The following is a 25,022-nucleotide window of genomic DNA, read 5'->3' as shown; positions in this document are numbered from 1 at the left end:
ACAATCGGATAAGAATGAAGGATCACATATTCGAAACGAATCAAACACAAACTCGACACAAAAACATTTGGATAGTTAGGTGGGGAGCCTCTTTCACATATTTTACAAAGTGACCCAGGGAAGTGACTAGATGTTTCTCTCTATACATCCAGCTATTCTTTAAAACCTAGTCCTTTCCAATTTGTAGAGACTGTAAGTTGTCATCCTCATTGTTGTCTTACAATCATGCAAAATTAGCATCTTATTGGATTGCATAAAGGTGCATAATATTAATGAGCCATTAAACCTTTTATACGAGTGCATAAAAGATGCATACAGGCACCACCACTGACTTCCTGTTTACGCACCTTTATGCACTGCATAAAGGACAGGAGCTGACCAACTTTATGCAAATTTATGCAATTGCATAAAAAAGTTAAATATTGGATTTCATCCTGTGATAGATTTAGATTGGGTCAGTGGTTAATCATGGCACTGTCTGAAACAGGAGTTAAACGTATTAATATTACTGTGGATGAAACAATCCCGAACCAGGGCGCTGGATTTAATGAAGACACTCAGACCTGAATGGATGGCCATAACTATACAATTCAAGGTGACTAAATTTAATTTTGCTGCGTTTCCTCTTTCAAGCAGACACGAAAAGCCCAACTTCAAATCGATATCGCGTAACGCGACTCTACTTCGGCAGAGGCATTATTAATTTACTAAGATGTAACTACCGTAGATGAAAACGACAATTCTCCGCTCTGTGTTAAATTTATGTCCGCGCTGTCTTAAATTCATCTCCGCGCTGTGTAAAAAGCTCCGCGCTGTGTTAAATTTGTGTCCGCGCTTAGCTGCAATAATTGTAGCATTGGTTGTTGGTGGGGATTGGGCTTCTGTCGTGCGGCTCGCGCCTTGCCCCTTGGTTGGGGCAAGGCGCGAGCCGCACGACAGAAGCCCAATCCCCACCAACAACCAAGGCTACAATTATTGCAGCTAGTCCGCGCTGTGTAGAAATCTCCGCGCTGTCTATATTTGTCTCCGCGGTGTGTTAAATCTATCTCCGCACTGTGTAAACTTGCTGATTTAATTCAGTATTTTTGTCCACAATATTTTGTTTTGCAATGGACACACCTAGATTACAACCATTATATGAGTACATTGTATTGTTATTGTACACAATTATATTTTTATTCAGCATTGAGCTCCTTTGTACACAATATGAATGAACTTCATATGTATACTTATTGTGCTCACAAGCTAATACAATGGAGCTACCTTTTGGTAGCTCCATGCTAATACTGGCCATTAAATTACGGTGGTCGGGGTCATCGCCACAGCATACTGACCCGAGCGATGACTCTGGGCTTGACACAAACGCGATTGATATTTAACTAGTCAACAGTAAACTGGACCCAGGTCAACTTGACCCCGTACGTTAGTCAACTGACCCCAAAGATATTTTGCTAAAGCCCCGGACCCTGATCGATTTCACTCAAAACGTTTATTTTGGAGGTTACGATTTACTACTTGCAGTGACATTCTGGGACGTAATGAACGCAAATCAAAACCGACCCCTGGGAACTCTTTGACTTTCATCGTACAGCTGATCAAGATTAAATACATGTACATATCAAAAATTTGTGAAACCTCTCAAATTAATTGATTTGTGTATGACACAAGGTCAGAATAAGTATGCCGTTCGGACAGCATTGGCAAATTAAGTATAACACACAGATCATCCTATAAATAATCATCAAATGTTACTTTTACAAGATAACAAAATATTTAACAAAGTCACGCCGTAAAGCTCTTGCTTGTCAGAGTACACTTTGTCAATACTGTTTCAAACAACTGAGGCATATTCAAGTTTAGTTCTGACACAGTCCCTCTACCCACGTGGTTCTGATGAACGTTGTGTAAACCATGAGCAATGCATCCACAAGCCACTATGGCCAAAAAGCACCCCCTTTGTACAATAACAGCGTTCCAACTTTTTGCCAATCTTTTCCCGATTTTTTTTTTAGCATGCCCAGTAGTTTTCAATCATCAGTGATAATAGAAACAACATGAGTTGAAAAAATTAAATTGGTGTCTAGTGTCACCCCTAGATCGAGTGGGGTGCGGGATTGCTTGATAGCTGAATAGCCCCGTAAATAGCTAGGTAGCTAATAGCTATGTTAGCAATAAGAATAGCTTATATTTAGCTGCTTGTGGCTATTTAAGCTATTATTAATTTCCACAGGACACTTTTAGCTGCTAATAAACGTAGTAGGTAGCTATTCAGCTAAAAATAATGATTGTAGGGCTGGCTATATAGCTATTCAAGCTATTAGCCGTTTTTAGCCGCTAATAGCCACTATTAGCTGGCTACCAGCTAAGAACTCCCGCGGTCCGAATGGGCTGGCTGTTGAGCTATTCAAGCTATTAGCCGTTTTTAGCCGCTTTTAGCTGTAATTAGCCAGTTATTAACTGGCTACCAGCTAACAACTCCCGAGGTCGGAATGGCTGGCTATTGAGCTATTCAAGCTATTAGCTGTTATTAGCCAGCTATTAGCTGGCTACCAGCTAATCATTGGACACGTCTTAAAAGGCCTGACAACTACTTACAAAGGAAGTTACGGGCGTGACTTTCACTTAGGTGTAGAAAGAATTAGACTCACATGAATATACTGAATAAATATTGTAGAACCAAGAACGTAGTATTGAGTTCTGTATGGAAATATTTTCTTTCATGCAAGTATAAGTTTCTACTAACCACAGCACATGGCATTTTTTCTGCATTGAGAGCTAAAGAAATCACAAATTGTGCGTATTGAGGATTTCATTCAATGGCATGAAAAATTTTGTTGCAAAATGATCAGGCGAATCTTGCGATTTGTAGAACCATAGACCCTCGAGAAATGGTAGAACCAAGAAAATATATTAAGTCACATGGCTGGTTGACCGGTAGAGGAGTTATGGTCGATTAGTCTTTGTTTGAAAAGGTTTCATGTGATTGCTTGTGTCTGAAAAAGTTTCATGTGATTACATGGTAACGACATTCAGCAGAGGCTTTCTTAAAGACGCACTTTTCAATCCCAGGTTCTCGCATTAGTGGAGTTCTCCTCCCAGTCAAACACTTGGCCAGTACGATGTTTGATTTCTATAACATTAATTACACAAACTGATCTCAACCTTTTGTCACCTTTTGCTAATCCTGCAAACAGAGTTTATACAAGCGTTTGATTGACGGTCGGTTCAAATCGCCAACGGTCATTGATTCCCCATCACAAACGCTCGAATTTCCTAAAAAATTGTCTTCCAGTCGCGTTAGACTTTGAATATAACCACAGAGTTCGATCGGCAGCAGCTTCGCGCTGACCGCTTGGCAGTCTGTCTGCGTTTTTGCGGCCGGAAAAAACTAAACGTGTGCCCGCATACTACCTGTTTGATGTCCACTTACACAATGAACGCCGCCATAGCTTCGCGCCCTTTTAAAGGGAGGCCCCGCCTTTAAATACCTTTTTGCATTGTCTTTTGTTCAAAGACTCATTAAATATGCATGTCAGTTTGCAGCTGAACACAAAAGTTGTTTGCAGAAGACTTCCCACAACTGACAAGTACTTACATAGGAAGTTACACAAGCGTTTGGACGATCAGCTGTAGTTTTCGCTGGCCTCTGTATTAAATAGAAATGCTCTCTGCTACCTCCATGGTAGAACCAAGAAAATAATATCAAATGTCAGGTTACATTAGAAATACCTAATTGCATTGTGCATTTCTTGTCGAGCGGGGCTCTACGGAGGCAATGGTGAACATGGTAATTATTTTGTTTATTGTCTTTAAGTTTTAAGCGAAGGGTAAAATCACGCCAAAAGATCACACTGTACATGAGAATTGGTAATGTTTATGCCCACTTTACAGGTTTTAATAGATACTAATCCCGGAGACAAACATGAATGACTGATTACACAGGTTCTAAATCAGACAAAGAGCTGCGACGAGTAAGTTCATGTGGAAAAGCAGAAGCGCAGTTGCGAGATCACTTAGATCGGCAGTGGGAATAATTGGTGTAAATAAGAAAGATATCGACAAACAGGTGCTGCATTGCAATAGTAATCGCACTGTAAGACATTGCGAGATTTCTCGAGTTTAAAAGTTAAAAGTTCGTAAGCAAATGTTTGAAATGTAATTAAAAAGTCAGAAAATACACATACGCATCATGGGCCAGTGGATAGAGCAGTGGACTTACGATCACAGGATGGTGAGTTCGAGCCCCGGCATGGCCATGGTGTTGTGTCCTTGAGCAAGGCACTTTATTCCTCATTGCTCCTCCCCACCCAGGAGTGATGGGTACCTGGTAGGACAGTGTTGTAATGTGTGTGTTTAGCTCTGCTGCGCTTATTGGCTGCACATGTGAGCTGTAGTTTGCTCCCCAGGGAGTTGAGTGGTATCATATTAGGTCCAGTGACCAGGGGTAATAATAATTGTAAAGCGCATTGAGCACATGTACTTGTGGATATGTGCGCTATATAAGAACCCAATATTATTATTATTATTATTATGTCACCTCATTCGGCGGGTTGATGATGAGCGTATAAGTTCCAGGCAAGGCAATAGTTAATACGGGAAAAAATGACTGTGTTTTTGCATGAATAAGATTGATAAGAAAATAGCTGATAGCCAGCTAATAGCCAACTAGCATTGGCTAATAGCGGCTAAAAACGGCTATTGGCTTGAATAGCTGAATAGCCAAGGATTTTGGTATCATAGCAAAATAGCTAAATAGCTGCTCAACAACCCCGAAGCACTATTAAGTTACCACCATGAGGTCCCAAACATAATAGCTGAATAGCCGCTAATTATCCCTTGAGTCGTTGCTGTAAACCCTCTTAGCTGCATAGCTGCTAAATATGTCAAAGCTGGCTATTTTGGCTATCCATCAATCCCACACCTTTATGCCTAGATCACTATAACTACAGTCCCTCAGAGGGCCTATGCTACAACTATAATCTGTCTCCAAATTGAGTGCATCAAAGTTATAAGGCCTTTCAATAGGCAATCTTTTCAAAGGAGGGCTGAGTACTACAAACTTGGCATAATTAAGGCGCATCTTCCATTTGTCACACCATGTGGACAAGTGATATCCTCCTGTAACATTGAACAGTCACTCACACTATCTATTATCTTAAAGGCATTCGTTGGCGCCAGATTATCTCATCAGAAAATTTACCAACAAGATTATAATGTCTATGGAAAACAAAAGGCTATCACACTTCAATAATCCTCGTACAGACCAGAACAATCGCAATCCCAGGGATCGCCAGAAATGCCTTTAAACAGCTTCAGATCGTCTGCAACCTTAAAGGCGGAGCCTCCCTTTAAAACGACGCGAAGTTATGGCGGCGTTCACTGTGTAAGTGGACACCAAACAGGCAACACGCGGGCACACGCTCCAGAAAATGCCACTTTTTAGTTTCCCCGGCCGCAAAAACACAGACAGACTGCCAAGCTATCAGCGCGAAGCTGCTGGCGATCGAACTCTGTGGTTATCAAAGTCTAACGCGACTGGAAGACAACTTCTTTAGGAAATTCGAGCATTTGTGGTGGGGAATCAACGACCGTTGGTGATTTGAACCGACCGTCAATCAAACGCTTGTATAAACTCTGTTTGCAGGATTAGCAAAATGTGACAAAAGGTTGAGATCAGTTTGTGTAATCAATGTTGTAGAAATCAAACATCGTACTGGCCAAGTGTTTGACTGGGAGGAGAACTCCACTAATGCGAGAACCTGGGATTGGAAAGTGCGGCTTGCCAAATAGGTCATTTAATGAATGTAACACAGTGATCCTAGTTGTGACACCTGCGGAACCCCTGACTTCCCTGAACCAGGGTTGATCTACACCCTTTAACATTAACTACCTTCGATCTATCAGTTCGTTAGCTTACAAACCAGTCAAGGAGGGCGTCTTGTATTCCATACTTACTAAGTGTGTTAACTAAATATTTATGATTTACTTCGACAAATGCCTTAGAAAAATCTGTATATTTGACATCCAACTGTTTTGCCTCATTAACAGCAATACGAGCTTCATTAGCAAGACAGATAGATCAAAGGATCGTCCCGACGAAAAACCATTCTTTACATGGTTATATACTCGCCCTGGTATCATTTTCTCACACATTTTTGAAATAAGAGGGACACTTGGCGATAATTTCTTACGTTTGTTTTGCTACCCTTTTTGTGTATAGGTACTAGGTACAACCAAAGCTTTCTTCAGCTTTCGGGAAAACTCCCTCGTGGATTGACCGATTATATATGAAAGTTAGTGGAATGGAAAAGTGAATCAGCACATTTCTAAACTATAGCTGGTAAATTGTCATCATCCATTGCTTTATGTTTATTCAGGACTTAAAGTTCTAACTTAGCCTCTGACACAGAATAGTGAACCTAAGCAATGGATCATATATTGGGTTTCTAATTCAGGATTGGTATTAATGACATCATTTGTAAAAACAGATTCAAAAAGGTATTGAAAATATCGGCCTCTGAGCTTGCTCGTCACAAGCCTTATAGTACAAGGTATACGCGACTTTGTCTCTTTCATACAGGCTGTAGCAAAAGAGAAAAATCGCTTGGGTTGTTCTCGAGATCTCCTGCACCAGAAGCAACATAGTCATTGTATTTTATAGTTCACAGTTGGATTCATAGTGTGACATTCGTTTGGCTCCAAGAAAGAAATTTACTCAAATAGCCACACCTCCACCTCTTATTTCTCCGGGGTCTATCACGCCTGAACCATAGGAATTCATCAAGCAGTTCATGGTCTCGTATAAAAGGTATGAACGGGCTTCACTGTCATACACAGTGTCAGGATGGAGTTCGAAGAAAAATTACATGTAAAATCAAATTAAATTACTAAAACTGTGGAAGCTCTTGTGTGACTGTAGCATGACAACAGCTGACTCTTGGTCTGTACATATATCATAAGGAAGAAACAGAATGACCCTCAACACAAGTGGCTACTAATCAAAAATGATTCGAAGAGATAAACTTTTAATAGGAGGTACACTTGTTCGGGTTTAAGGTGGAGTTGATCTGAGGTCTAGTTGACTAGGGTCCAGTCGGTTTTGGAGTCCAGTTATCTTAACCGATCAATACGCCAAGGCTTTCTCAGAGCTTTATGTCAATATCCTCATTACTCTGCATTCACAAAAGAGTGAGGGCGTTGGAGGATTTCAGGGGGATTCGAAAATTTTGGGGTAGTCACGAAAAATAAAAAATAAATTATAAATCTTGTATGAAAAATAAACAAGTAGGCCTAGTATCAGGGCAGAAGCTGCAACTGTTGATAGTTGTTTCAATATCTGAATGCATATTTGTCAAATACAGTTTCTTGCTGTCTCCCTAAAGCATGCTGAAAACACGCAATATTCATGTTTGCACAGGTAGTGTTGAACATCGTCGAGCAGAATTGCCTATATCATATTTATATTTTCTTTGTTTGCATTCCTAATAAATATGCTATATCATAATTAGGGGATTTGAAAAAAATTGATCCGGAGGGACTTGAAAATTTTAGAGCATTTAGGGGACCTGAAAAAGAAGATATTTCAATCGCGATTCCTCCAGCCCTCCCTTCAGCGTTATTTGTGAGCGTAGCCTTATCCTTGCCACGGTTTTCCTACATACATGAACAGCAGGAGCCTTCATCGTTGGTATAAAGGACTTGACAATCGACGCCAATTAATAAAGGCAGCATAGATTAATTTTTTATAATTATGTTATTCACAAGGTAATACTGCCGATGTTTTAATTTGTAATTGACTTGAGTTTAGCTATCCATGCTGTAATAGTTACGTCATAGACCCAAAATATTTATTCTGCTGGGATTATTTCAGGGAACAAAACGTGCTGGGATTACTTCAGGGAACAAGACAATGATAACCCCAATCAAGATGTCGATACCTTTATATCATGACATGTCAATAAACCTTGTTAAACAAAAGATTTAACAGGCCAGCCACGCTTGGCGTAATCGTCCAACATGTATGATACACATTCGCATGCAGGTATATTATCCTGGTGTGACTGTCGAATTTTGAATCAAGAATCATCTAATACGATATCAATTTTTTATTTTACATTTCAGGTGTTTACGGGTGGCATTTCGAATAAGTTGTTCGGTTGTTATTTGCCTGAAAACACACGTGACATGGTTTTAATTCGCGTTTACGGAAACAAATCAAAATCGATGGTGGACAGAGTAAAAGAAATAGAAACCTTTCAGGTCTTATTCAAAGCCAAGTGTGGTCCTGAACTTCACTGTTGTTTCAATAATGGGATTTGTTATCAGTATGTCCCTGGTGAGACAATAGATTCAGACATGGTTAAGTCGGAGAAAATATATCCGTGAGTATTCGAAAATGTTCTGCATCAGTGTTTCAAATTGGTATCATTGGGTGGGTAATTTAACAATGCTCAATGTTATGCTCTTTTCACTTTCCAAAAAAACCTATGATTACAAAATTAAACAATTTAAATAGATAGTATCAATAACTCAACAGTTTAACTATCACGACGATCAACATATCCCTAATCAACAGTAAAAGTGTCCCATGATTTTAGGTGCATTTTTGAGTTTTGAATTGGCATTCTCTGTCAAAGCACAATCCCATACACTTCAAGATTAGCTTTTATATGAAAAAAGCTGTAGCAATTGAGACATTGCTTAGTTAAAAATTAACACTTATTAGACACTCATGTGCTGATATTTGAAGAAATTGTACATTAGCAAATATATCAGAAGAGTAAATTTTATTGAATGAGCAAATGCATCATGTTAATTTTGGTAAGCCTGTTACGCTAGTTTTGCAATTGAGCGGTCTGAAGGTCACAGGAAGCAAATCTTAGATGCAGAATGAAGGTCAACAGTGATTGAAGCCTTGTGACGAACAGACCAACGATGAATGCATGAAGGTATTTATATGAAGTCTTGGTGTATTTCCCAGGTTAATTGCCAATAAAATGGCAAAACTGCACACACTTAAACCGGAAAATGGTAAGCAGATTTAAATGCTGGATTATTCCCAATTATGAAAAAATTCTATCAGATGATTCCAAGGGAGTTTGAAAATGAAGAGGTGAACAGAAGGTATAATCCATGATTTGTACTATTCACGATATCCTTCGGTAATTCTATAGACTTCTATTTCGGAGAATTAGGAATGACAGATATTTCAACAGAAGATAAAAATATCAGCAGTCTGAGAGAGGAAGAGAAAAAAATTGCAGAGAAGACCCCAGTGATGGGAGAGAATGATGAAACAGAACAGAAAGAGGCAAACAAGCGGAAAAAATCTGATACAGAAAATTTATAAACCCGCGAATGATAAATGATGATAAATCATAAATGACGAGTTATATCTTGGAATTTGCGACTTAACTTTATAGTTAGCGTTCCTCCTTATACATATGTCGGTGAATATCCTTCATTCCTCTGTTGTCGATCCCAGTTTGTGTACTTTCGCGTATTAATTTTTGTAAAAGTCCCCACAGCGACAGGCCCACAAGTGCATTTTCGCTATCCCCTGCCTGTATATCATCCCTTCACACACAGGTTTCAAGAAAATATTCCGAGCTATGACCAACTTGGAAAGGAGATTGAAGAGTTGGAGACAAAGTTGGTTCCATTGAATTCACCAATTGTGTTCTGTCATAATGATTTATCATCTGGAAATATAGTGTACGACGAACAAACTGGTAAGTGAAATAATTATCGATTTGCATAAACCTATTCAAATATCTAATATTAGTAATACATTTCGTTAGTCCATCCATCCATTCATTTAGTTAGTCATTCATTCTGTCAGTCATTCTGTCAGTCATTCTGTCATTGATTCATCCATCCATTCATTCATTTAGTCAGTCAGTCATTCAGTCAGTCATTCTGTCATTCATTCATCCATCCATTCATTCATTCAGTTAGTCAGTCAGTCAGTCATTCTGTCAGTCATTCTGTCATTCATTCATGCATCCATTCATTCATTCAGTTAGTCATTCTGTCATTCTGTCAGTCATTCTGTCAGTCATTCTATCATTCATTCATCCATCCATTCATTCATTCATTCAGTTAGTCAGTCAGTCTGTCAGTCATTCTGTCATTCATTCATCCATCCATCCATTCATTCAGGTAGTCAGTCAGTCTGTCAGTCATTCTGTCATTCATTCATCCATCCATTCATTCATTCAGTTAGTCAGTCAGTCAGTCATTCTGTCAGTCATTCTGTCATTCATTCATCCATCCATTCATTCATTCAGTTAGTCATTCTGTCATTCTGTCAGTCATTCTGTCAGTCATTCTATCATTCATTCATCCATCCATTCATTCATTCAGTTAGTCAGTCAGTCTGTCAGTCATTCTGTCATTCATTCATCCATCCATCCATTCATTCAGTTAGTCAGTCATTCAGTCAGTCATTCTGTCATTCTCCATCGATCCATCCATTCATTCAGTTAGTCAGTCATTCAGTCAGTCATTCTGTCATTCATCCATCCATCCATCCATTCATTCAGTTAGTCAGTCATTCTGTCAGTCATTCTGTCATTCATTCATCCATCCATTCATTCATTTAGTCAGTCAGTCAGTCATTCAGTCAGTCATTCTGTCATTCATTCATTCATCCATTCATTCATTTAGTCAGTCAGTCATTCTGTCAGTCATTCATTCATTTAGTCAGTCAGTCATTCTGTCAGTCATTCTGTCATTCATCCATCCATCCATTCATTCATTCATTCAGTTAGTCAGTCATTCAGTCAGTCATTCTGTCAGTCATTCTGTCATTCATTCATTCATCCATCCATCCATTCATTTAGTCAGTCAGTCATTCTGTCAGTCATTCTGTCATTCATTCATCCATCCATTCATTCATTCAGTTAGTCAGTCAGTCAGTCAGTCATTCTGTCATTGATTCATCCATCCATCCATTCATTCATTCATTCATTCATTCATTCATTCAGTTAGTCAGTCATTCAGTCAGTCATTCTGTCATTGATTCATCCATTCATTCATTCATTCATTCAGTTAGTAAGTAAGTCAGTCAGTCAGTCAGTCATTCTGTCATTGATTCATCCATCCATTCATTCATTCATTCATTCATTCATTCAGTTAGTCAGTCATTCAGTCAGTCATTCTGTCATTGATTCATCCATCCATTCATTCATTCATTCATTCAGTTAGTCAGTCATTCTGTCAGTCATTCTGTCATTCATCCATCCATCATTCATTCATTCATTAAGAGTACTGTTTATTCTTGATTTACGAAGATGCTATGTATTTTTTTTCAGCCAGTATTCCCATAAGTCCTGAAATTTCTATGTGTGGTTTAAAACAATAAAGCAGTCAACAGTTAAACGGGAAGTTCACCAAGTTCAGGGGGTATTGCCCCGCATTGTCCATTCACAGCAACACAGTAGTGAACAGCAACACAGAATCGGACAGTGTACAGTTTATTATAAGTGATTTATCGTTTATGCAAGGATACTAAGTACTAACAAAAGTTATGTAAATACGCACAGCCTGGTTTGCACGTGGGTGAGTGGACAATACCATACCCATGGGAAGATGTCCCTTCCATATCAGGTGATGCAAGCTCCAAGCTTGGGGCTATTTTCCCATGATTCAAATTACATGGGCAATTTCCTGTACTATTTTATCAGTTTTTGTAAAAAATCGCGCGAGTTATAAATAGCGAAAATAGGTTTTCCGGGGTAAGCAACCATAAAGCTAGCACATATGTTAAAATCATCCTTGGTGAACTTCCCCTTTAAAAAAGTTACTCAGTCAACAGTTAAGAAATCACAGATTAGCAAGTCATTTGTGAAACGCACTAAACCATTCTTCGAACTTTCCTAAATAAAACTTTCATCCATTCCCTTACCAAATCAAGAATAAAAATCAGGGGTCACCTAGCTAAGTTTTTCTCAAGAGAAACAAATTACCTAACATTAAGCGCTCTTGAAAGTCAAAATGACCGCTATCTCTTTGTAAACTATATATGAAAAAAATGAAATTTGAAAAACTATGACAAGATTTTTCTTACTCCATGAGCGTTAAAATGAGTCCCAACAAGCAGTAGGCCAGGAAAGAATCATAAATATTTGAGAGTTTTAATAGCTGTCCCCAAGGTACATTTCTCATCTAATCTAGTGTCTGCCGTACTTAAATGTTTGTTTGTATGATAATCAAGAACTCGGCCATAGAAAACACCTTTGGCATCGTATTTATGCTTTTCTAATTATAGACACGTTTGACGTGACATTATTCAGATGAATATCACAAAATTAATTTGAAATCATAAAAAGATTCCAACCACTCCAACATTCAAAATTATGAAAACAAGAGAAAATAAGAAATCTGATTTGTAGCAGACTAACAGATACTAACAATGAATTGCCATTGTATAAAGCACCGAAAACTACGAAAGGAAACTTCTTACGAAAGTTACGCTGAATACCAGCAAATCACTCAAATGTACTTACTTAAAATATTTGTATTTCAGAAGATATTGCGTTCATCGATTTTGATGAAACGTTTTTCAACTACCAGGGTTTTGACATTGGTAACCATTTCTGTGAGTTTGCTGGTAAGATTCAAAAAAATTAGATTTCATTTACCTTCATTCATTCGGTTTTCTTTGACAATGTAAAGAGACGTTCTTAGATTTACGTTCCATTCCTTGACCACATCTCATGAACACCTTTAAACCCCCCTTTTTAACAATTATCAGCCTGTTCTTACAGGACGCAAAATTTTTAAGAGATTTTTCTTGCAGTATTTGTGTAGTATTTGTGTAATTTCATTTGTCGATATACTCCTACAGTCGCATAGCTATTCACCGACGAATTTTGTGTTTATCATAACTTCACACAACATCGAGCAAATTTGCTCTGATGTTATGATATTGTGTGTGAGCTATACTTGCTATACCCAATATTTCAATATGTCATTTTACTCTCGTATTATTTTATGACAGAAGCGCTTAAATTTACCAATAGAGATTCATTCTCGTTGGTAAAAATGTACATACCGAAAACATGGTCCGTGGTACATATAGCATATCATTTGGCTGTTTCTTTCCAGGAGTTCATGTGATGGACTTCGACAACTACCCACAGAAGGAATTTCAACTCAAATGGTTGAAAAGTACCTTAGCGATTGGTATACACTCTCTGGAGTCAACAAAGATGTCACAGACGAGGACGTGGAAAAGCTATACGTCGTTGTCAATAAATTTGCCTTGGTAGGTGGGCAGAGTTCAGTACAATATTTCGGTGGCAATTTTGCACTTCTTTTCATAATTTATGTAAGCTTATAGACGAGTAGTCTTCTTGTATATCAATGGTGTGATACTTAAGTACCAACATGCGAATGTCACGTCATGATGGGACTAGTGCCAGATATCGGTAACCTTTGGTCTTCCAGATCAAATTTCATGCCAAAACAATGCATCTGGAAATTGAAAAGTTAAAGACACTGTTCGCGATCCCTGGGATCGCCTTTGTTCTTGTCTGTAAGAGGATACTGGAGGTGTGATAGCCTTTTGTGTTCCATTGAAAGTGTAATCTGCTTGGTAAATTTTCTGATGAGACAATCTGGTGCCAACACAAGCCTTTCAACTGGCCATAACCCCTCTGTCCTTTAGATCACACCACGGAACAAGTTCATATGCAAGCTTACTTCATTGCTGACTGATGTTAGACGGGGGTTAAACGTGTTTTTTTCGATAGTTGACGGGCCCTACATACATACATACATACATACATACATACATACATACATACATACATACATACATACATACATACATACATGCATACATGCATGCATGCATGCATGCATGCATGCATGCATGCATGCATACATACATACATACATACATACATACATACATACATACATACATACCATACATACATACATACATACATACATACATACATACATACATACATACATACATACATACATACAGACAGACAGACAGACAGACAGACAGACAGACAGACAGACAGACAGACAGACAGACAGACAGACAGACAGACAGACAGACAGACAGTCAGGCAGGCAGGCAGGCAGGCAGGCAGGCACGCACACACACACACACACACACACACACACACACACACACACACACACACACACACAAACAAAAACACGCACGCACATATGTACCTACGTACTTGTTGTAGTTTATTGCAAACTTAAGGAAGGTATTTCTGGTTTCTCGGTAATATTACTCAGAAAATATGGGTACTAAAAGCAGACAGTCACTAAACAAACAGCCACAATACTATACATATACGATCTAGCGCTCCAGTTTAAAAGAATGTTCAAGAATGATTGTGTAAGTTTTGCTGGTAAATATTGTCGTATCATACGGTTACTTGGACAGAACAAGGTTTTTATATCACTATCTTAATATTAAGCATTACGACAGTTTACTGCAGTGAGTAAAGATTGATATTTGCGTATTTATGGACAACATTGTGGATTGTTCACTTTGTAAACTGACCATATGTTGAAATTGAATTTGCTTGACCAATACTTGATCTCCACAGACATTTGGGCTTCATAGGGCTTTCAACAGGACTGTACCTATATTATTTAGTTTTATGATTCAGAGGTGTTAATTTATTTGAATAACACTTTGGATATAAAGTTACGCAGCTTATACATGTATATTGATATTTCTTATTAACGTTGAGCAAATTGTAGGTCAGTGTTTCAAAATGTTTAAGCTGCGATCGTTGTCTTTTTTCAACATTGATAACGTCGTAGAAACAATATCACAGATAATATATGTCATTTAACAATTTGTGTGACGTATTTCATTTATTTTACACATTTCATTTATTCTGATTTTATTTGGTTTTATTTCTTAGGCTTCTGATTTTTATGGCGTACTTTGGGGTTTGAAACAGACAGTGCATTCCACCATTGACTTTGATTATCTCGGGTAAGTTACTGTTATGTGTGCCACTACTTGCCACTACTTGAAAATGTTGAAATACACAAAAGCAACATGTTTACTCTGATTTCTTGTCAGTTTATAAGTTAAATGTGCGCCACTTCACGAATAGGAATTATTTCCTTTTTTAGCAACTTTTTGAATGTCACACAATCTTACCTTCGATTCATCATATCCAGTTGTAAAGTGGATTGTGAAATTATTTCACAGATTAATTGCTGGGCTTTCCAATTCCATTTTGGAATACAGAAAGCAGTTGATTTAACATTGATTTAAGTTGATTGAAGCAGTTGATTTAAGTTGCTACAGGGAGGGTGAGTTATCTGAACATGAATTTGTCCTTTGAGTATTGCCAATGATAGGAATCAGGTCGAATATGATTGGGGTATCGTTAGAAAACGTCACATTTTCATTTACATTCGATAAGTCTTAGCAAATCAATTATGAAACAGCGGGATCTTTTAAAAGTTATATGTCGCTTCCTAAATTTTTATTCTAGCCGGTATGTTTTCCAGAATCAAACAATGGAGTTAAAGTCAACGAGAGGATCTATAATAGCAAGCAGTATACTTTTACTTTACAATCTTAAGCTCGTAAGTTCTCTAAATATGATACATCTTCAAGATTCTTATAATTTCTTTTATCTTAATAGGTTTTCAATCCAAAAGTTTGGCGAATACTTCCGCAAGAAGGAGGCGTTTTTAGCTTTGCAGATGCCAAGTGACTAAAACCTAAAACAAATCGCAGCCCTCGATTCGGCCAACCTTGGTGAAAATGAGAAAGAAACACAGATCTGTTATCAATTTTAAAGGGCATTATTGCACTAGTATCGATGAAAGATGAAGTTTTCAAAGGAAACGAGACAAACCTCCCATGCATTCCCGACCACTATGATTGACAATACGAAACGTATAAGTGCAAATGAAAGGCCTATCCGTACATCTGTTCATCTTTTCGCATGACGAGCGATCGTAAGTTTGATTTGAAAGAAATGTAACTTTATGCAAATCACCAGATTTCCTGGCTTTACCTTTTTCTACCGTTTTCAACATTTCAATAGATTTTAACTCCACTTTGGCTGGGCACAATTTTATAGTATTACCACGTTATGTTATTTAAATGCTATTGTTACGACAGAAAAAGGCGGCGAAGTCTGCAATTTTCTGTAAAATAAATTTATTAAAATTAATAACTAAGTCTATGGGATTAAGTACAAATTACAAAACAGTACAGAGATTGCAGTAGTTAGATTAGCTGACGACACAAAACTCCTGAAATACAGTCCGCAAGGAGTTGAGTCCAGACAGACTCTGGTGTGTAAGGAGTGAATGCTTCCCTGGCAGCAGGCTTGATGAGGTCTGAACCGTGCAGTGTTCACAGAGAAAAATCTAGCGTTAAGGGCTTGAAAAGAATATTGACGTGAAATCCGAAAAAAAAGTCTGGTGAAAATCTGTGCCATGCCGTATTTAAAATGCAAAGAACTTATTCAGAAATCGATAGAAAATTATAGACTTTCCATTGATATGCTAATAACGGTTCTAAAAATATCTTCACTTGTAGTAAACATGACCTTCTGAGAACGTTCTAGACTATGGTCATTGGAGAGAATGACCTACATAAGACACTGTAACAAAACGACAATTTTGCATTAAAGGTCAGTAGTAATAGGTGGCACCGTAACAGGCGGATTTTGGCAGGAGGTTCAGTGAGGTTCAGTGAGGCACAGTGAGGTTTCAGTGAGGTTTCAGTGAGGCAAAGTAAGGTTTCAGTGAGGCAAATTGAGGTTTCAGTGAGGCACAGTGAGGTTTCAGTGAGGCACCAATGTTATAAACACCCCTTGCTTGTTGGGACCCCTAGCCCAGTCAAAATTAACGGGAATCCCCTCCCCTCCACACTTCTATTTGTTTGGGACCCCCTAACTCAGTCAAAATTGACAGTTTGCGAATTTTGGCAGGAGGTTCAGTGAAGTTCGGTGAGGTTCTGGGGTTTTCTGCTGGCATGAGATGCAGTGAGGAGCCGCAGGCGCTAATGTTTTGGACCCCCTAACCCAGTTAAACTTGGCAACCTAAATACTTGGCTGTGGTTGGCCGTATGCATCGTGCTTAACAGCTATAAAAGGCCCAGTCTTGGCCCTCTCCTCTCAAAACAAAAAAATGGTAGTGAGGTACAGGATCGGTAGCGATAGTCACCCGTCCTGGTCAGCTCTGAGCATGTCCTCCAGCTCTAACTTGTTGTGATGTGCGCCATCTATCGACGGTTTCAACTGCTTCTTTCGCCTTTGCTACCTGTTCGTGTCTCGGTCTGTTACTTTCGCTCGAGGTAACATGGAATGGGATGATTCTCCCGAATTCACTGCAAGTCAGTGGGAAATAATCGACGATTTGGAGAGACAGCATGGACCACAGTCACCAAGTGATAACGCTGTAAGTATTCATCATCAAAAGTGAAAGTTTACGGAGATTTGTTTTTCAGTACACTGCTGCTATGTATACACGTAGGCCTATAAGCTTACATTGCCGTACCGACACTGCCATCCTTGTGATCATTTCCTTTAAGTATTTTTTATTGCAAAATACAATAGCTTGTTTACTCTTTATCATTTGGCTAAATTCAGTGTGTTCGTCAATGCTATATGTGAATATTACAACTGAAAATAACCTGTGAGTTTTATACATATTCTCCTCTGCGTACGCTATTTTCGTGTTCACTGTGGAGGCTACCGCAACTCCCGCGCCGGGCTGTGATTGTCGTCTGCGCACTGAATTCGCGGAAGCTGTGCGATCATTAACACTTTTTCGATGCATTTGAAACACATTCCCTTCAATTCCTCAGATTTATCGTTATATAAAGATGGAACAGTGTTTAGAGTCAGTTGGCATGCTTTAAAATGATAGTAACTCCTGCGCCGGGCTGTGATTGTCGTCTGCGCACTGAATTCGCGGAAGCTGTGCGATCATTAACACTTTTTCGATGCATTTGAAACACATTCCCTTCAATTCCTCAGATTTATCGTTATATAAAGATGGAACAGTGTTTAGAGTCAGTTGGCATGCTTTAAAATGATAGTAAAGGATAACTATTGGACGTACACAATGTTTTCGTGTTTCAACTGCTTACGTTTGTGCGGCCGCGGTTGCATTGCACAATGCATTGCATGCACGTAATAAATGCATTGCATGCCGCGTCCAGTTCATTCTTTCTATTTCGACTTGTAATATTCGAGCGACACAACTACAAAATCCGTGAAGATCATGTCATTCGGAATTACGATGAAATAGCTTGAAATCTGTACAGTTTTTTCCGACCGTTACAGACAACTGTATGATCAGTTTGGGACTAATGACGCTCTGATCGAATGATCTGTTTCACTGTATAGGTGTTGGAGTGTGATGAAAGCAGTGAGATGGACAGTCAGTCACAGAGGTCTGCTGAAGACGTATGTCCTCCGGCTTCACCTGTAGGCCTACGTGCAATAAAGTAAGTAAATAGTATTGATATCAAACATTGTAATTAGAGTATATAACATAGAAACAACTTATTTTCAAAGTGCAGTGAATGGTGTGAGATATAACTGCATAAAGCTGGCAATTACCTCACTCATTGTGTTTATTTTATTTCCCTGTAGCCACCCGAACGTCTCCTCCGAGTCATCGACACCTAGATATGAAGCTCACTCACCTCAGATATGCAGCTATACCTTTCTTATTTACGTGTGCGATGATATTAAATTACCCGACTTTCTCTGTTGAGTTGTGTTAAAGTCATGTACAACTAACAATTTCTCTTTTTCCCTCCGTTCAACAGAGCCGCTGTTCAATCACAGACAGCAATTGATCAATTACTTAATGAAGATGGCTGTTCTCCTACTAAAAGATCGAAGTAAGTGTTCTTTTTTTTTAACAACTGTTGGTTACTCCACACTAAGTATCTTTACTTATAATAATAATAATAATAACAAGGCAGTATTGCTGAAGGCAATGAGTACTTGGGCCGTGATAGAGTAATTTTGAGGACAATATATACTACTATTCAAATATGGTCTTGAATTTCCTCCTGTCAATGAGGCATTTGATTAATTGGTTATTAAACGAAACAATGGCATGACAACGGCAAAATATGTCTAGCAACTTTTGTGGAGTTTGAGGCAGGGGTTCTTTATTTATAGCGGGAATTGCTTAAACTCCTTAAATATTCAAATTACAGCAAATTTCTTTTGTTCTCGATGGTAAATGTCTAATATTTAGATGGGCATATTTAGATTTCTACCCTATAGTTATCCCTATATACCAAAAATCGGACATCCAGCTCTCGAGCGACTGTGATCCGGCCAGCTGCCCATATGGCCGGGTGCATGAGATTGTTTTAGATGAATTTTGTCTATAGGCTGAAATTTCGCCGAAGTTTGACAAAATTACATCGATTTTTCAGGATCATATGCGACATTTTTGAGTTTTGAGTGCAGACAGAGATAAGTTTTGAGGCAACATGGCTGCAACCCCATGTTGACCCTTGCCCTGCGTACGATGCTATGTGCTACAGCTAACACACTGTCACACAGCATCGTACGCAGGGCCAGCGAGAGAGTTGCCGACATCGACGGTTATTTACGAGAAGTGAATAAAAGACTGTCATTTTTGGAAGCGATCGAGTAGCTGAGGTAGGCTGGGATACGACTTGGGCCCAAGAACGCTGAATTTCGGCAGTAATTTGGCTTTTTACGTCAAGTCCCAAAATGGATTTGAAGTCACCGACCCAACGTACGGGTCTTTGCAGGGCTGTGGTGAGCGGGGCGTTAGCTGTAGCGGAACACACGGCATCGTACGCAGGGCTAGTTGACCCCAAGTGAAAATGTGTTCGCGATCAAATCTTCCTACATTTTTTTCAGAATTTTCAACAAAATCATTGCTTCTTACATCTTTTGTAAAATATAAAATACTAAAATAAAACTGTGATGTGCCATGTCTCCAGATTTCTAAAATATCGTTCGTTGACCGTTCGACGCAAACTTGTGACGCAGTTGAAATTCAATACTGACCGCCAAATAAATGAGACGAGATCAGTCTAGACATCCTCCAAATTATCCAACCATTCGCATTGGAGTTCAGCTCGCTTAGAGTATCATAACATTTTTCGGCCTTTTAGATCGACCCTAATATCTCCCATTTAGGAAATAAATACACAAGCTACCTCGACAAAACTTCGTGCACCATCCAAGACCAAACGCACTACAAATCTGTCTTGACGTCATCATCTCCTTACATGGTAATCGGCATACCGTATTTTTTAGCAAAGGGGACACAGAATACGTCGGAGTATTCAATTTCAAAACGTATTACATTGTGTGATGTTGTCAAAAAAAAGTCATGTTACTGCAGTGGTATAAATTACAAAACACAAAAGTTCAAATCAGTTTATTTTGGACTGGCTTTACCCAACATTTCATATTGTTTCTTATGCCAGATTTGACCACGTGCTTACTGGCGACCCCTTTTCATGCAAATTTTGTGTCAAATGTTGTGTTCCCCTGGAAAAACAAACGTACGATTTCTAAATGAAGGAGGCGAAATTTGCCCTCAAGACTCGAAACCACCCCTTATGGGGTGTACTACTAGCTATTTTTAACGAGCTTCTCGAATCTGCAGCTCTATTTCGAAATGATGGTCTGGTTTTCTCAGCTCAAGGATAAGTGTTCTCCATCGCTGTGGGCGTTACTATTCTCAACCGGGGGTACAGTTTCCAGTCGTAATGTTTTTCATTGTGTCCGGGATATAAAACCTTTCCTTTTCAAACTTTCTCTTTGATTAACACTAATCCACATCTTGTCAGTGATTAAACATGTTTCAAGTTTAAATGTTAAATTCTGGTCTCGAGCCCTCCTGTTCGACCAAACCGAAATTACCCCTCCCACTTTGGCTCGTCCAGTGGGTGTAGCAAGGGTCGTGCCATCGCCTAGTAAACGGAGGGTGCATTAATTGTTGCATTTCGATGCACATTTTGATTATATTCAGAAGATTTTGTTGCAAAAACTCAGATAGAGAAGCATTATATTCACATCTCACTTATTCAAGACTGGCTGAGAGCAGCACTTCCATTCAGTTAACATCATTACGCCATTTATTATGCCAAGAAAGATGAAGCCAATACATTTTGCCCTCCCTGGTCTCAGCCAGAAATGGTTATACCTTACAGTTTTTTCCCACGGAATGAAAACAAATGTACTTGGGCTGAGGCCCAAGTACAATAATAATAATAATAATAATAATAATAATAATAATAATAATAATAATAATAATAATAATAATAATAATAATAATAATATTACAACAACAACAACAACAATAATAATAATATTATTATTATTATTATTATTATTATTATAATGTTATTCAAATATAAGAAACAGAATCATATTTTTCCCCTTTTTTTTCAATTTCAGGATTGCAACTGGCTCTGTAGCACCACCTCTGCTCTCCACACATCAACAGCCATCCCCAGAGTCTTTAGAGGCCCTACAAGAAATCACAAACCGTCCACTCACAACTACACCGGTAACCTCGGTGGGTAATGCTAAAAGTTAGCTATGTTGCGACCACTGCAAACAGCATTTTTCTTGTCAAGGCACTTTGCGTCGTCACATTGCCAGTGTTCATGGTGAACAGCATCGTTACTCATGCTCATACTGTGACCGGTCTTTCAATCGGAAGGACAACCTGGTGCGGCACGAAACCAGTGTTCATCGTTCAAATGCACACGCCAGTACTTCCAAGGGTACAAGCGGTTCTTCCACTAAACAAAAGCGTCTTCCCTGCCCGACTTGCAACCGTCCTTTTACACGGAAAGACAACATGCTACAACACATGAAGGCTGCTCACGGCACAGCAAAGGCAAAGTACAAGTGTGACGTATGCGACATGACCTTCGTCAGGAAGTCTCATCACATCAACCATAGCAAAATCCACAAGAAAGTATGCAGATCCATTACATACAAGTGTGCGCGATGTCGTTACGCTTTCAAGTCCTTTCAGGCATTAAAGGCACACAGCCATCATGATCATGCACCCGAAAGTTCATCTCCTGCATCGTCCGCCTCGTCATGGTCTTCATCGTCATCGTGAGATGAAGAAAATGCACCAATACCAGTTCAGATGGGCGGTGGTAGGAGTGGACATGCCTCAGCGTCAGGCAGCGACATGGAACAACAATTGCCTGTTGATCCCATTGAGCCCATTTTTGGAGAAGATGATCCATCAGATCTTACTCCAACGTACAGGGAAAACTGGTCCCATATCAGGTCAAGGCATCGAGAAGGAAACCCCTTCTAGATGTTTACAATTTTAGACTGACAAGTGGTTTCCAATTAGATGACTTGAGGAGTTTCCTAAACATGGTCCATCGACGCCAATCCACCCAATATAAAGTCAACTTTGCGCTTGGTTTTATTATGCTTCATGTCGAAACCGATCAGTTGAGATACTTCTATCCATCTCAGAACACCATCTCTTAGACAACCTTAATTACAACCTTAGTTACATGTGGAGTACCACAAGGATCTGTCCTTGGACCTACCCTATTCTTACTATTTATCAATGACATTGCCCGTTCCTCCACATACTTCAATTTTAGATTGTTTGCTGACGATACCAATCTATTTCATACTTTCCCTGCTAACCAAGTTAATATAAATTTAAATACTGTCGACATTCACCTCAATACTGTAGTGGACTGGTGCAGGGCTAACAAACTTACTGTAAACTACCTCAAAACAAATTACATTGTCTTCAGAAATCATAACAAACATATTTCTTGAATGGTACTCTACACATCAATAATACAGTTATCAATGAGGTTGAAGTGACATCATTTGTAGGTATTCACATGGACAGACATCTTAAATGGTCAAAGCACATTAAAATGATTAATTCTACTATCAGAAAAAAGGTTGGCATCCTTTTCAAATTGAGACAGTTTTTACCACGCAATATCCTTATTCTTCTATACAAAACTTTCATCCTACCACACATCACTTATGGTCTTGAAGTTTTGGGGTTCAACATATTCCTCACATCTCAATAGTATCTTTCTTTCGCAAAAAATGGCAGTCAGAGCTATAACTTTCAGTGACTTCACAGCAAACTCAGCTACTCTTTTCAAACAACTTAATATTCTCGATATATACAAATTACATAAATTACATATCAGTACATTCATGTATGATCTTATAAATAATAACTTGCCACACAGTCTTACAACATACTGTCAGTATGCCTTCTCATTGCTACAGTACTCGTCATAAAATTAATGGTACCTTTATGTCCCAAGTGTCAACACTTCCTTGGGTAAATTCTCGATATCATATACAGGCTGCATCTATTGGAATACATTACCTAAACAAATTAAAACAAAAACCACTAGAAGTTCGTTCAGACACTCCCTTTCAAGTCTCCTCATACACGGTTAGTGTTTTACATGACGAAGAGTTATATTCAACTTTACAAATATGTATATCATAGATATATAAATATATATATTTCACTATACATTTTGTTTTTGTTTGTTGGGTTTTTGTTTTTTTATTTTTTATTTTACATATTTTCTACTTATTCGTAATGAATTTTATGTAGTTGTTCTTATTTACTTAGTTAGTTACTTAGCACTTTCAAGTCTACTTTACACGATTGTTTTTTGTTTTTGTTTTTTAAGTGATGAAAAGTTATATTCAACTTTACATATATGTATATCATATTTAAATATATATATATTTATATTACGTTTTTTTTCTTTCTCTCTTATCGTATTCTTTTTTACGCATTTCTACTTACTCGTAATGTATCTATTTAGTTATATATTTATTTATGTAGTTGTTCTTTTATTCACTTAGTTACTTTGTTACGATATACTTCAGTTTTTTTTTTTTCTTCGCGTTTCCTTGCTTTAACATCAAATGGCTTTGGGAACGGACTAGACTAGCATTTGCTATTTTCCGTTTCCATTTACCCTTTATCACAGCAACAACTCAGATGTACATTCATAATGAATTGTAATATTATTATGATTAAGGGTAATAAAGATATTATTATTATAACCCTGCCTTGATTCGAACCCAAGATGATTTGGCCGACCTGTTGGATCGCCTTCGTGATTTCAATGTCATGGAAGACATCAAACACCGCAGACCGGACACTAAATGGGTTATTGAACTTATTACCAATGTTACCATCTATGTTGTGAAAATGTCAAAACACAGCATCAGGTGCCAGGACATCGGCAACTTACCTGTTGCACTGACGGCATGTCGCAGTGTTGTAGCACTGGTTAACAACCCGCACACCAACCGACCCTATGATGACAATCTGTGTTTCTTTCGTTGCCTCGCACTAGCCAAGGGTTACGAAGAAACCAATCTAGAAGTGGCTACAGTCAACTACCTAAAGCAGTTTCTCCAGCAGCAGGGACGTTCAGTTGGTGAGGAATTTGAAGGTGTGTCCTTTGACGACGTTTCAAAATTAGAAAATATGTTCGCTATTAATATCGAAGTTTGCGAACTCTCTATGGAGGAAGAAGAGTCTCCCCGCTCAAAGAGAATCGTCAAACACCTTGTCCAATCCAAGAGAAAATATGGCCACACCATGTACATCAACCACCACCATGGTCACTTTTCGTACATTCGTGATTTCTATCAATATGCTGAATCCTTCAAGTGTTCCTCCTGTGACAAATTATATGACTGCTTAAGAAATCTTCACAAACACGAGAAATCCTGTACATCTGAAACAAGACAAAAGTTCCCCGGAGGCACTTTTCAAATCGCATCTACCATTTTTGATGCGCTTTCATAATGATGGCAATTGCTGTGCGGGAAGATTTGCGCTTCTACCCTTACAGGGCAACGTTTGATTTCGAGTGTTATCTCAACAAGGACAACATAAGTTCATGCCATGGTGAAAAACTGCGCCTAGAAGCAAAACACGAATTGTTGAGTGTCAGCATATGCAGCAATGTACCATCGTTTGATGAACCGCGCTGT

General features: G+C 38.6%; 1 protein-coding gene across 3 annotated transcripts; it reads left to right on the top strand.

Annotated features, from left to right (window-relative positions):
- The first annotated feature begins 437 nt into the window (after nucleotides 1-437).
- LOC139123520 (ethanolamine kinase 1-like) lies at nucleotides 438-23,039 on the top strand. Of its 3 annotated transcripts, XM_070689693.1 has the most exons (11): nucleotides 438-595; nucleotides 8,122-8,381; nucleotides 8,981-9,123; nucleotides 9,589-9,731; nucleotides 12,530-12,613; nucleotides 13,111-13,270; nucleotides 14,913-14,986; nucleotides 15,651-17,421; nucleotides 18,375-18,475; nucleotides 18,803-18,877; nucleotides 21,435-23,039. In XM_070689693.1, the coding sequence occupies exons 8-11, from the start codon at nucleotides 17,323-17,325 to the stop codon at nucleotides 21,574-21,576; spliced, it is 417 nt and encodes a 138-aa protein (XP_070545794.1). In that variant the 5' UTR covers nucleotides 438-595; nucleotides 8,122-8,381; nucleotides 8,981-9,123; nucleotides 9,589-9,731; nucleotides 12,530-12,613; nucleotides 13,111-13,270; nucleotides 14,913-14,986; nucleotides 15,651-17,322; the 3' UTR covers nucleotides 21,577-23,039. The 3 variants fall into 3 exon arrangements, with proteins under 3 accessions (XP_070545794.1, XP_070545793.1, XP_070545792.1); XM_070689692.1 differs by lacking the exons at nucleotides 18,375-18,475; nucleotides 18,803-18,877; nucleotides 21,435-23,039 and having other exon boundaries at nucleotides 442-595; nucleotides 12,533-12,613; nucleotides 15,651-16,190; XM_070689691.1 differs by lacking the exons at nucleotides 18,375-18,475; nucleotides 18,803-18,877; nucleotides 21,435-23,039 and having other exon boundaries at nucleotides 442-595; nucleotides 15,651-16,190.
- The last annotated feature ends 1,983 nt before the right edge of the window (nucleotides 23,040-25,022 follow it).

The sequence above is a fragment of the Ptychodera flava genome, assembly GCF_041260155.1.
Source record: "Ptychodera flava strain L36383 chromosome 23 unlocalized genomic scaffold, AS_Pfla_20210202 Scaffold_23__1_contigs__length_28996876_pilon, whole genome shotgun sequence".
NCBI lineage: Eukaryota > Metazoa > Hemichordata > Enteropneusta > Ptychoderidae > Ptychodera > Ptychodera flava.
The sequence above is the reverse complement of the archived record's forward strand: the minus strand, read 5'-3'. Positions and strand labels throughout refer to the sequence as shown.

Bases quoted from the DNA above. Each gene is read 5' to 3' on its own strand.
- LOC139123520 (XM_070689691.1), top strand. From the start codon at position 9,065: ATGAAAAAATTCTATCAGATGATTCCAAGGGAGTTTGAAAATGAAGAG. The intron at 9,124-9,588 runs GTATAATCCATG...CTTCACACACAG, and splicing joins AATGAAGAGGTGAACAGAAG to GTTTCAAGAAAATATTCCGA. The intron at 9,732-12,529 runs GTAAGTGAAATA...TTTGTATTTCAG, and splicing joins AGTGTACGACGAACAAACTG to AAGATATTGCGTTCATCGAT.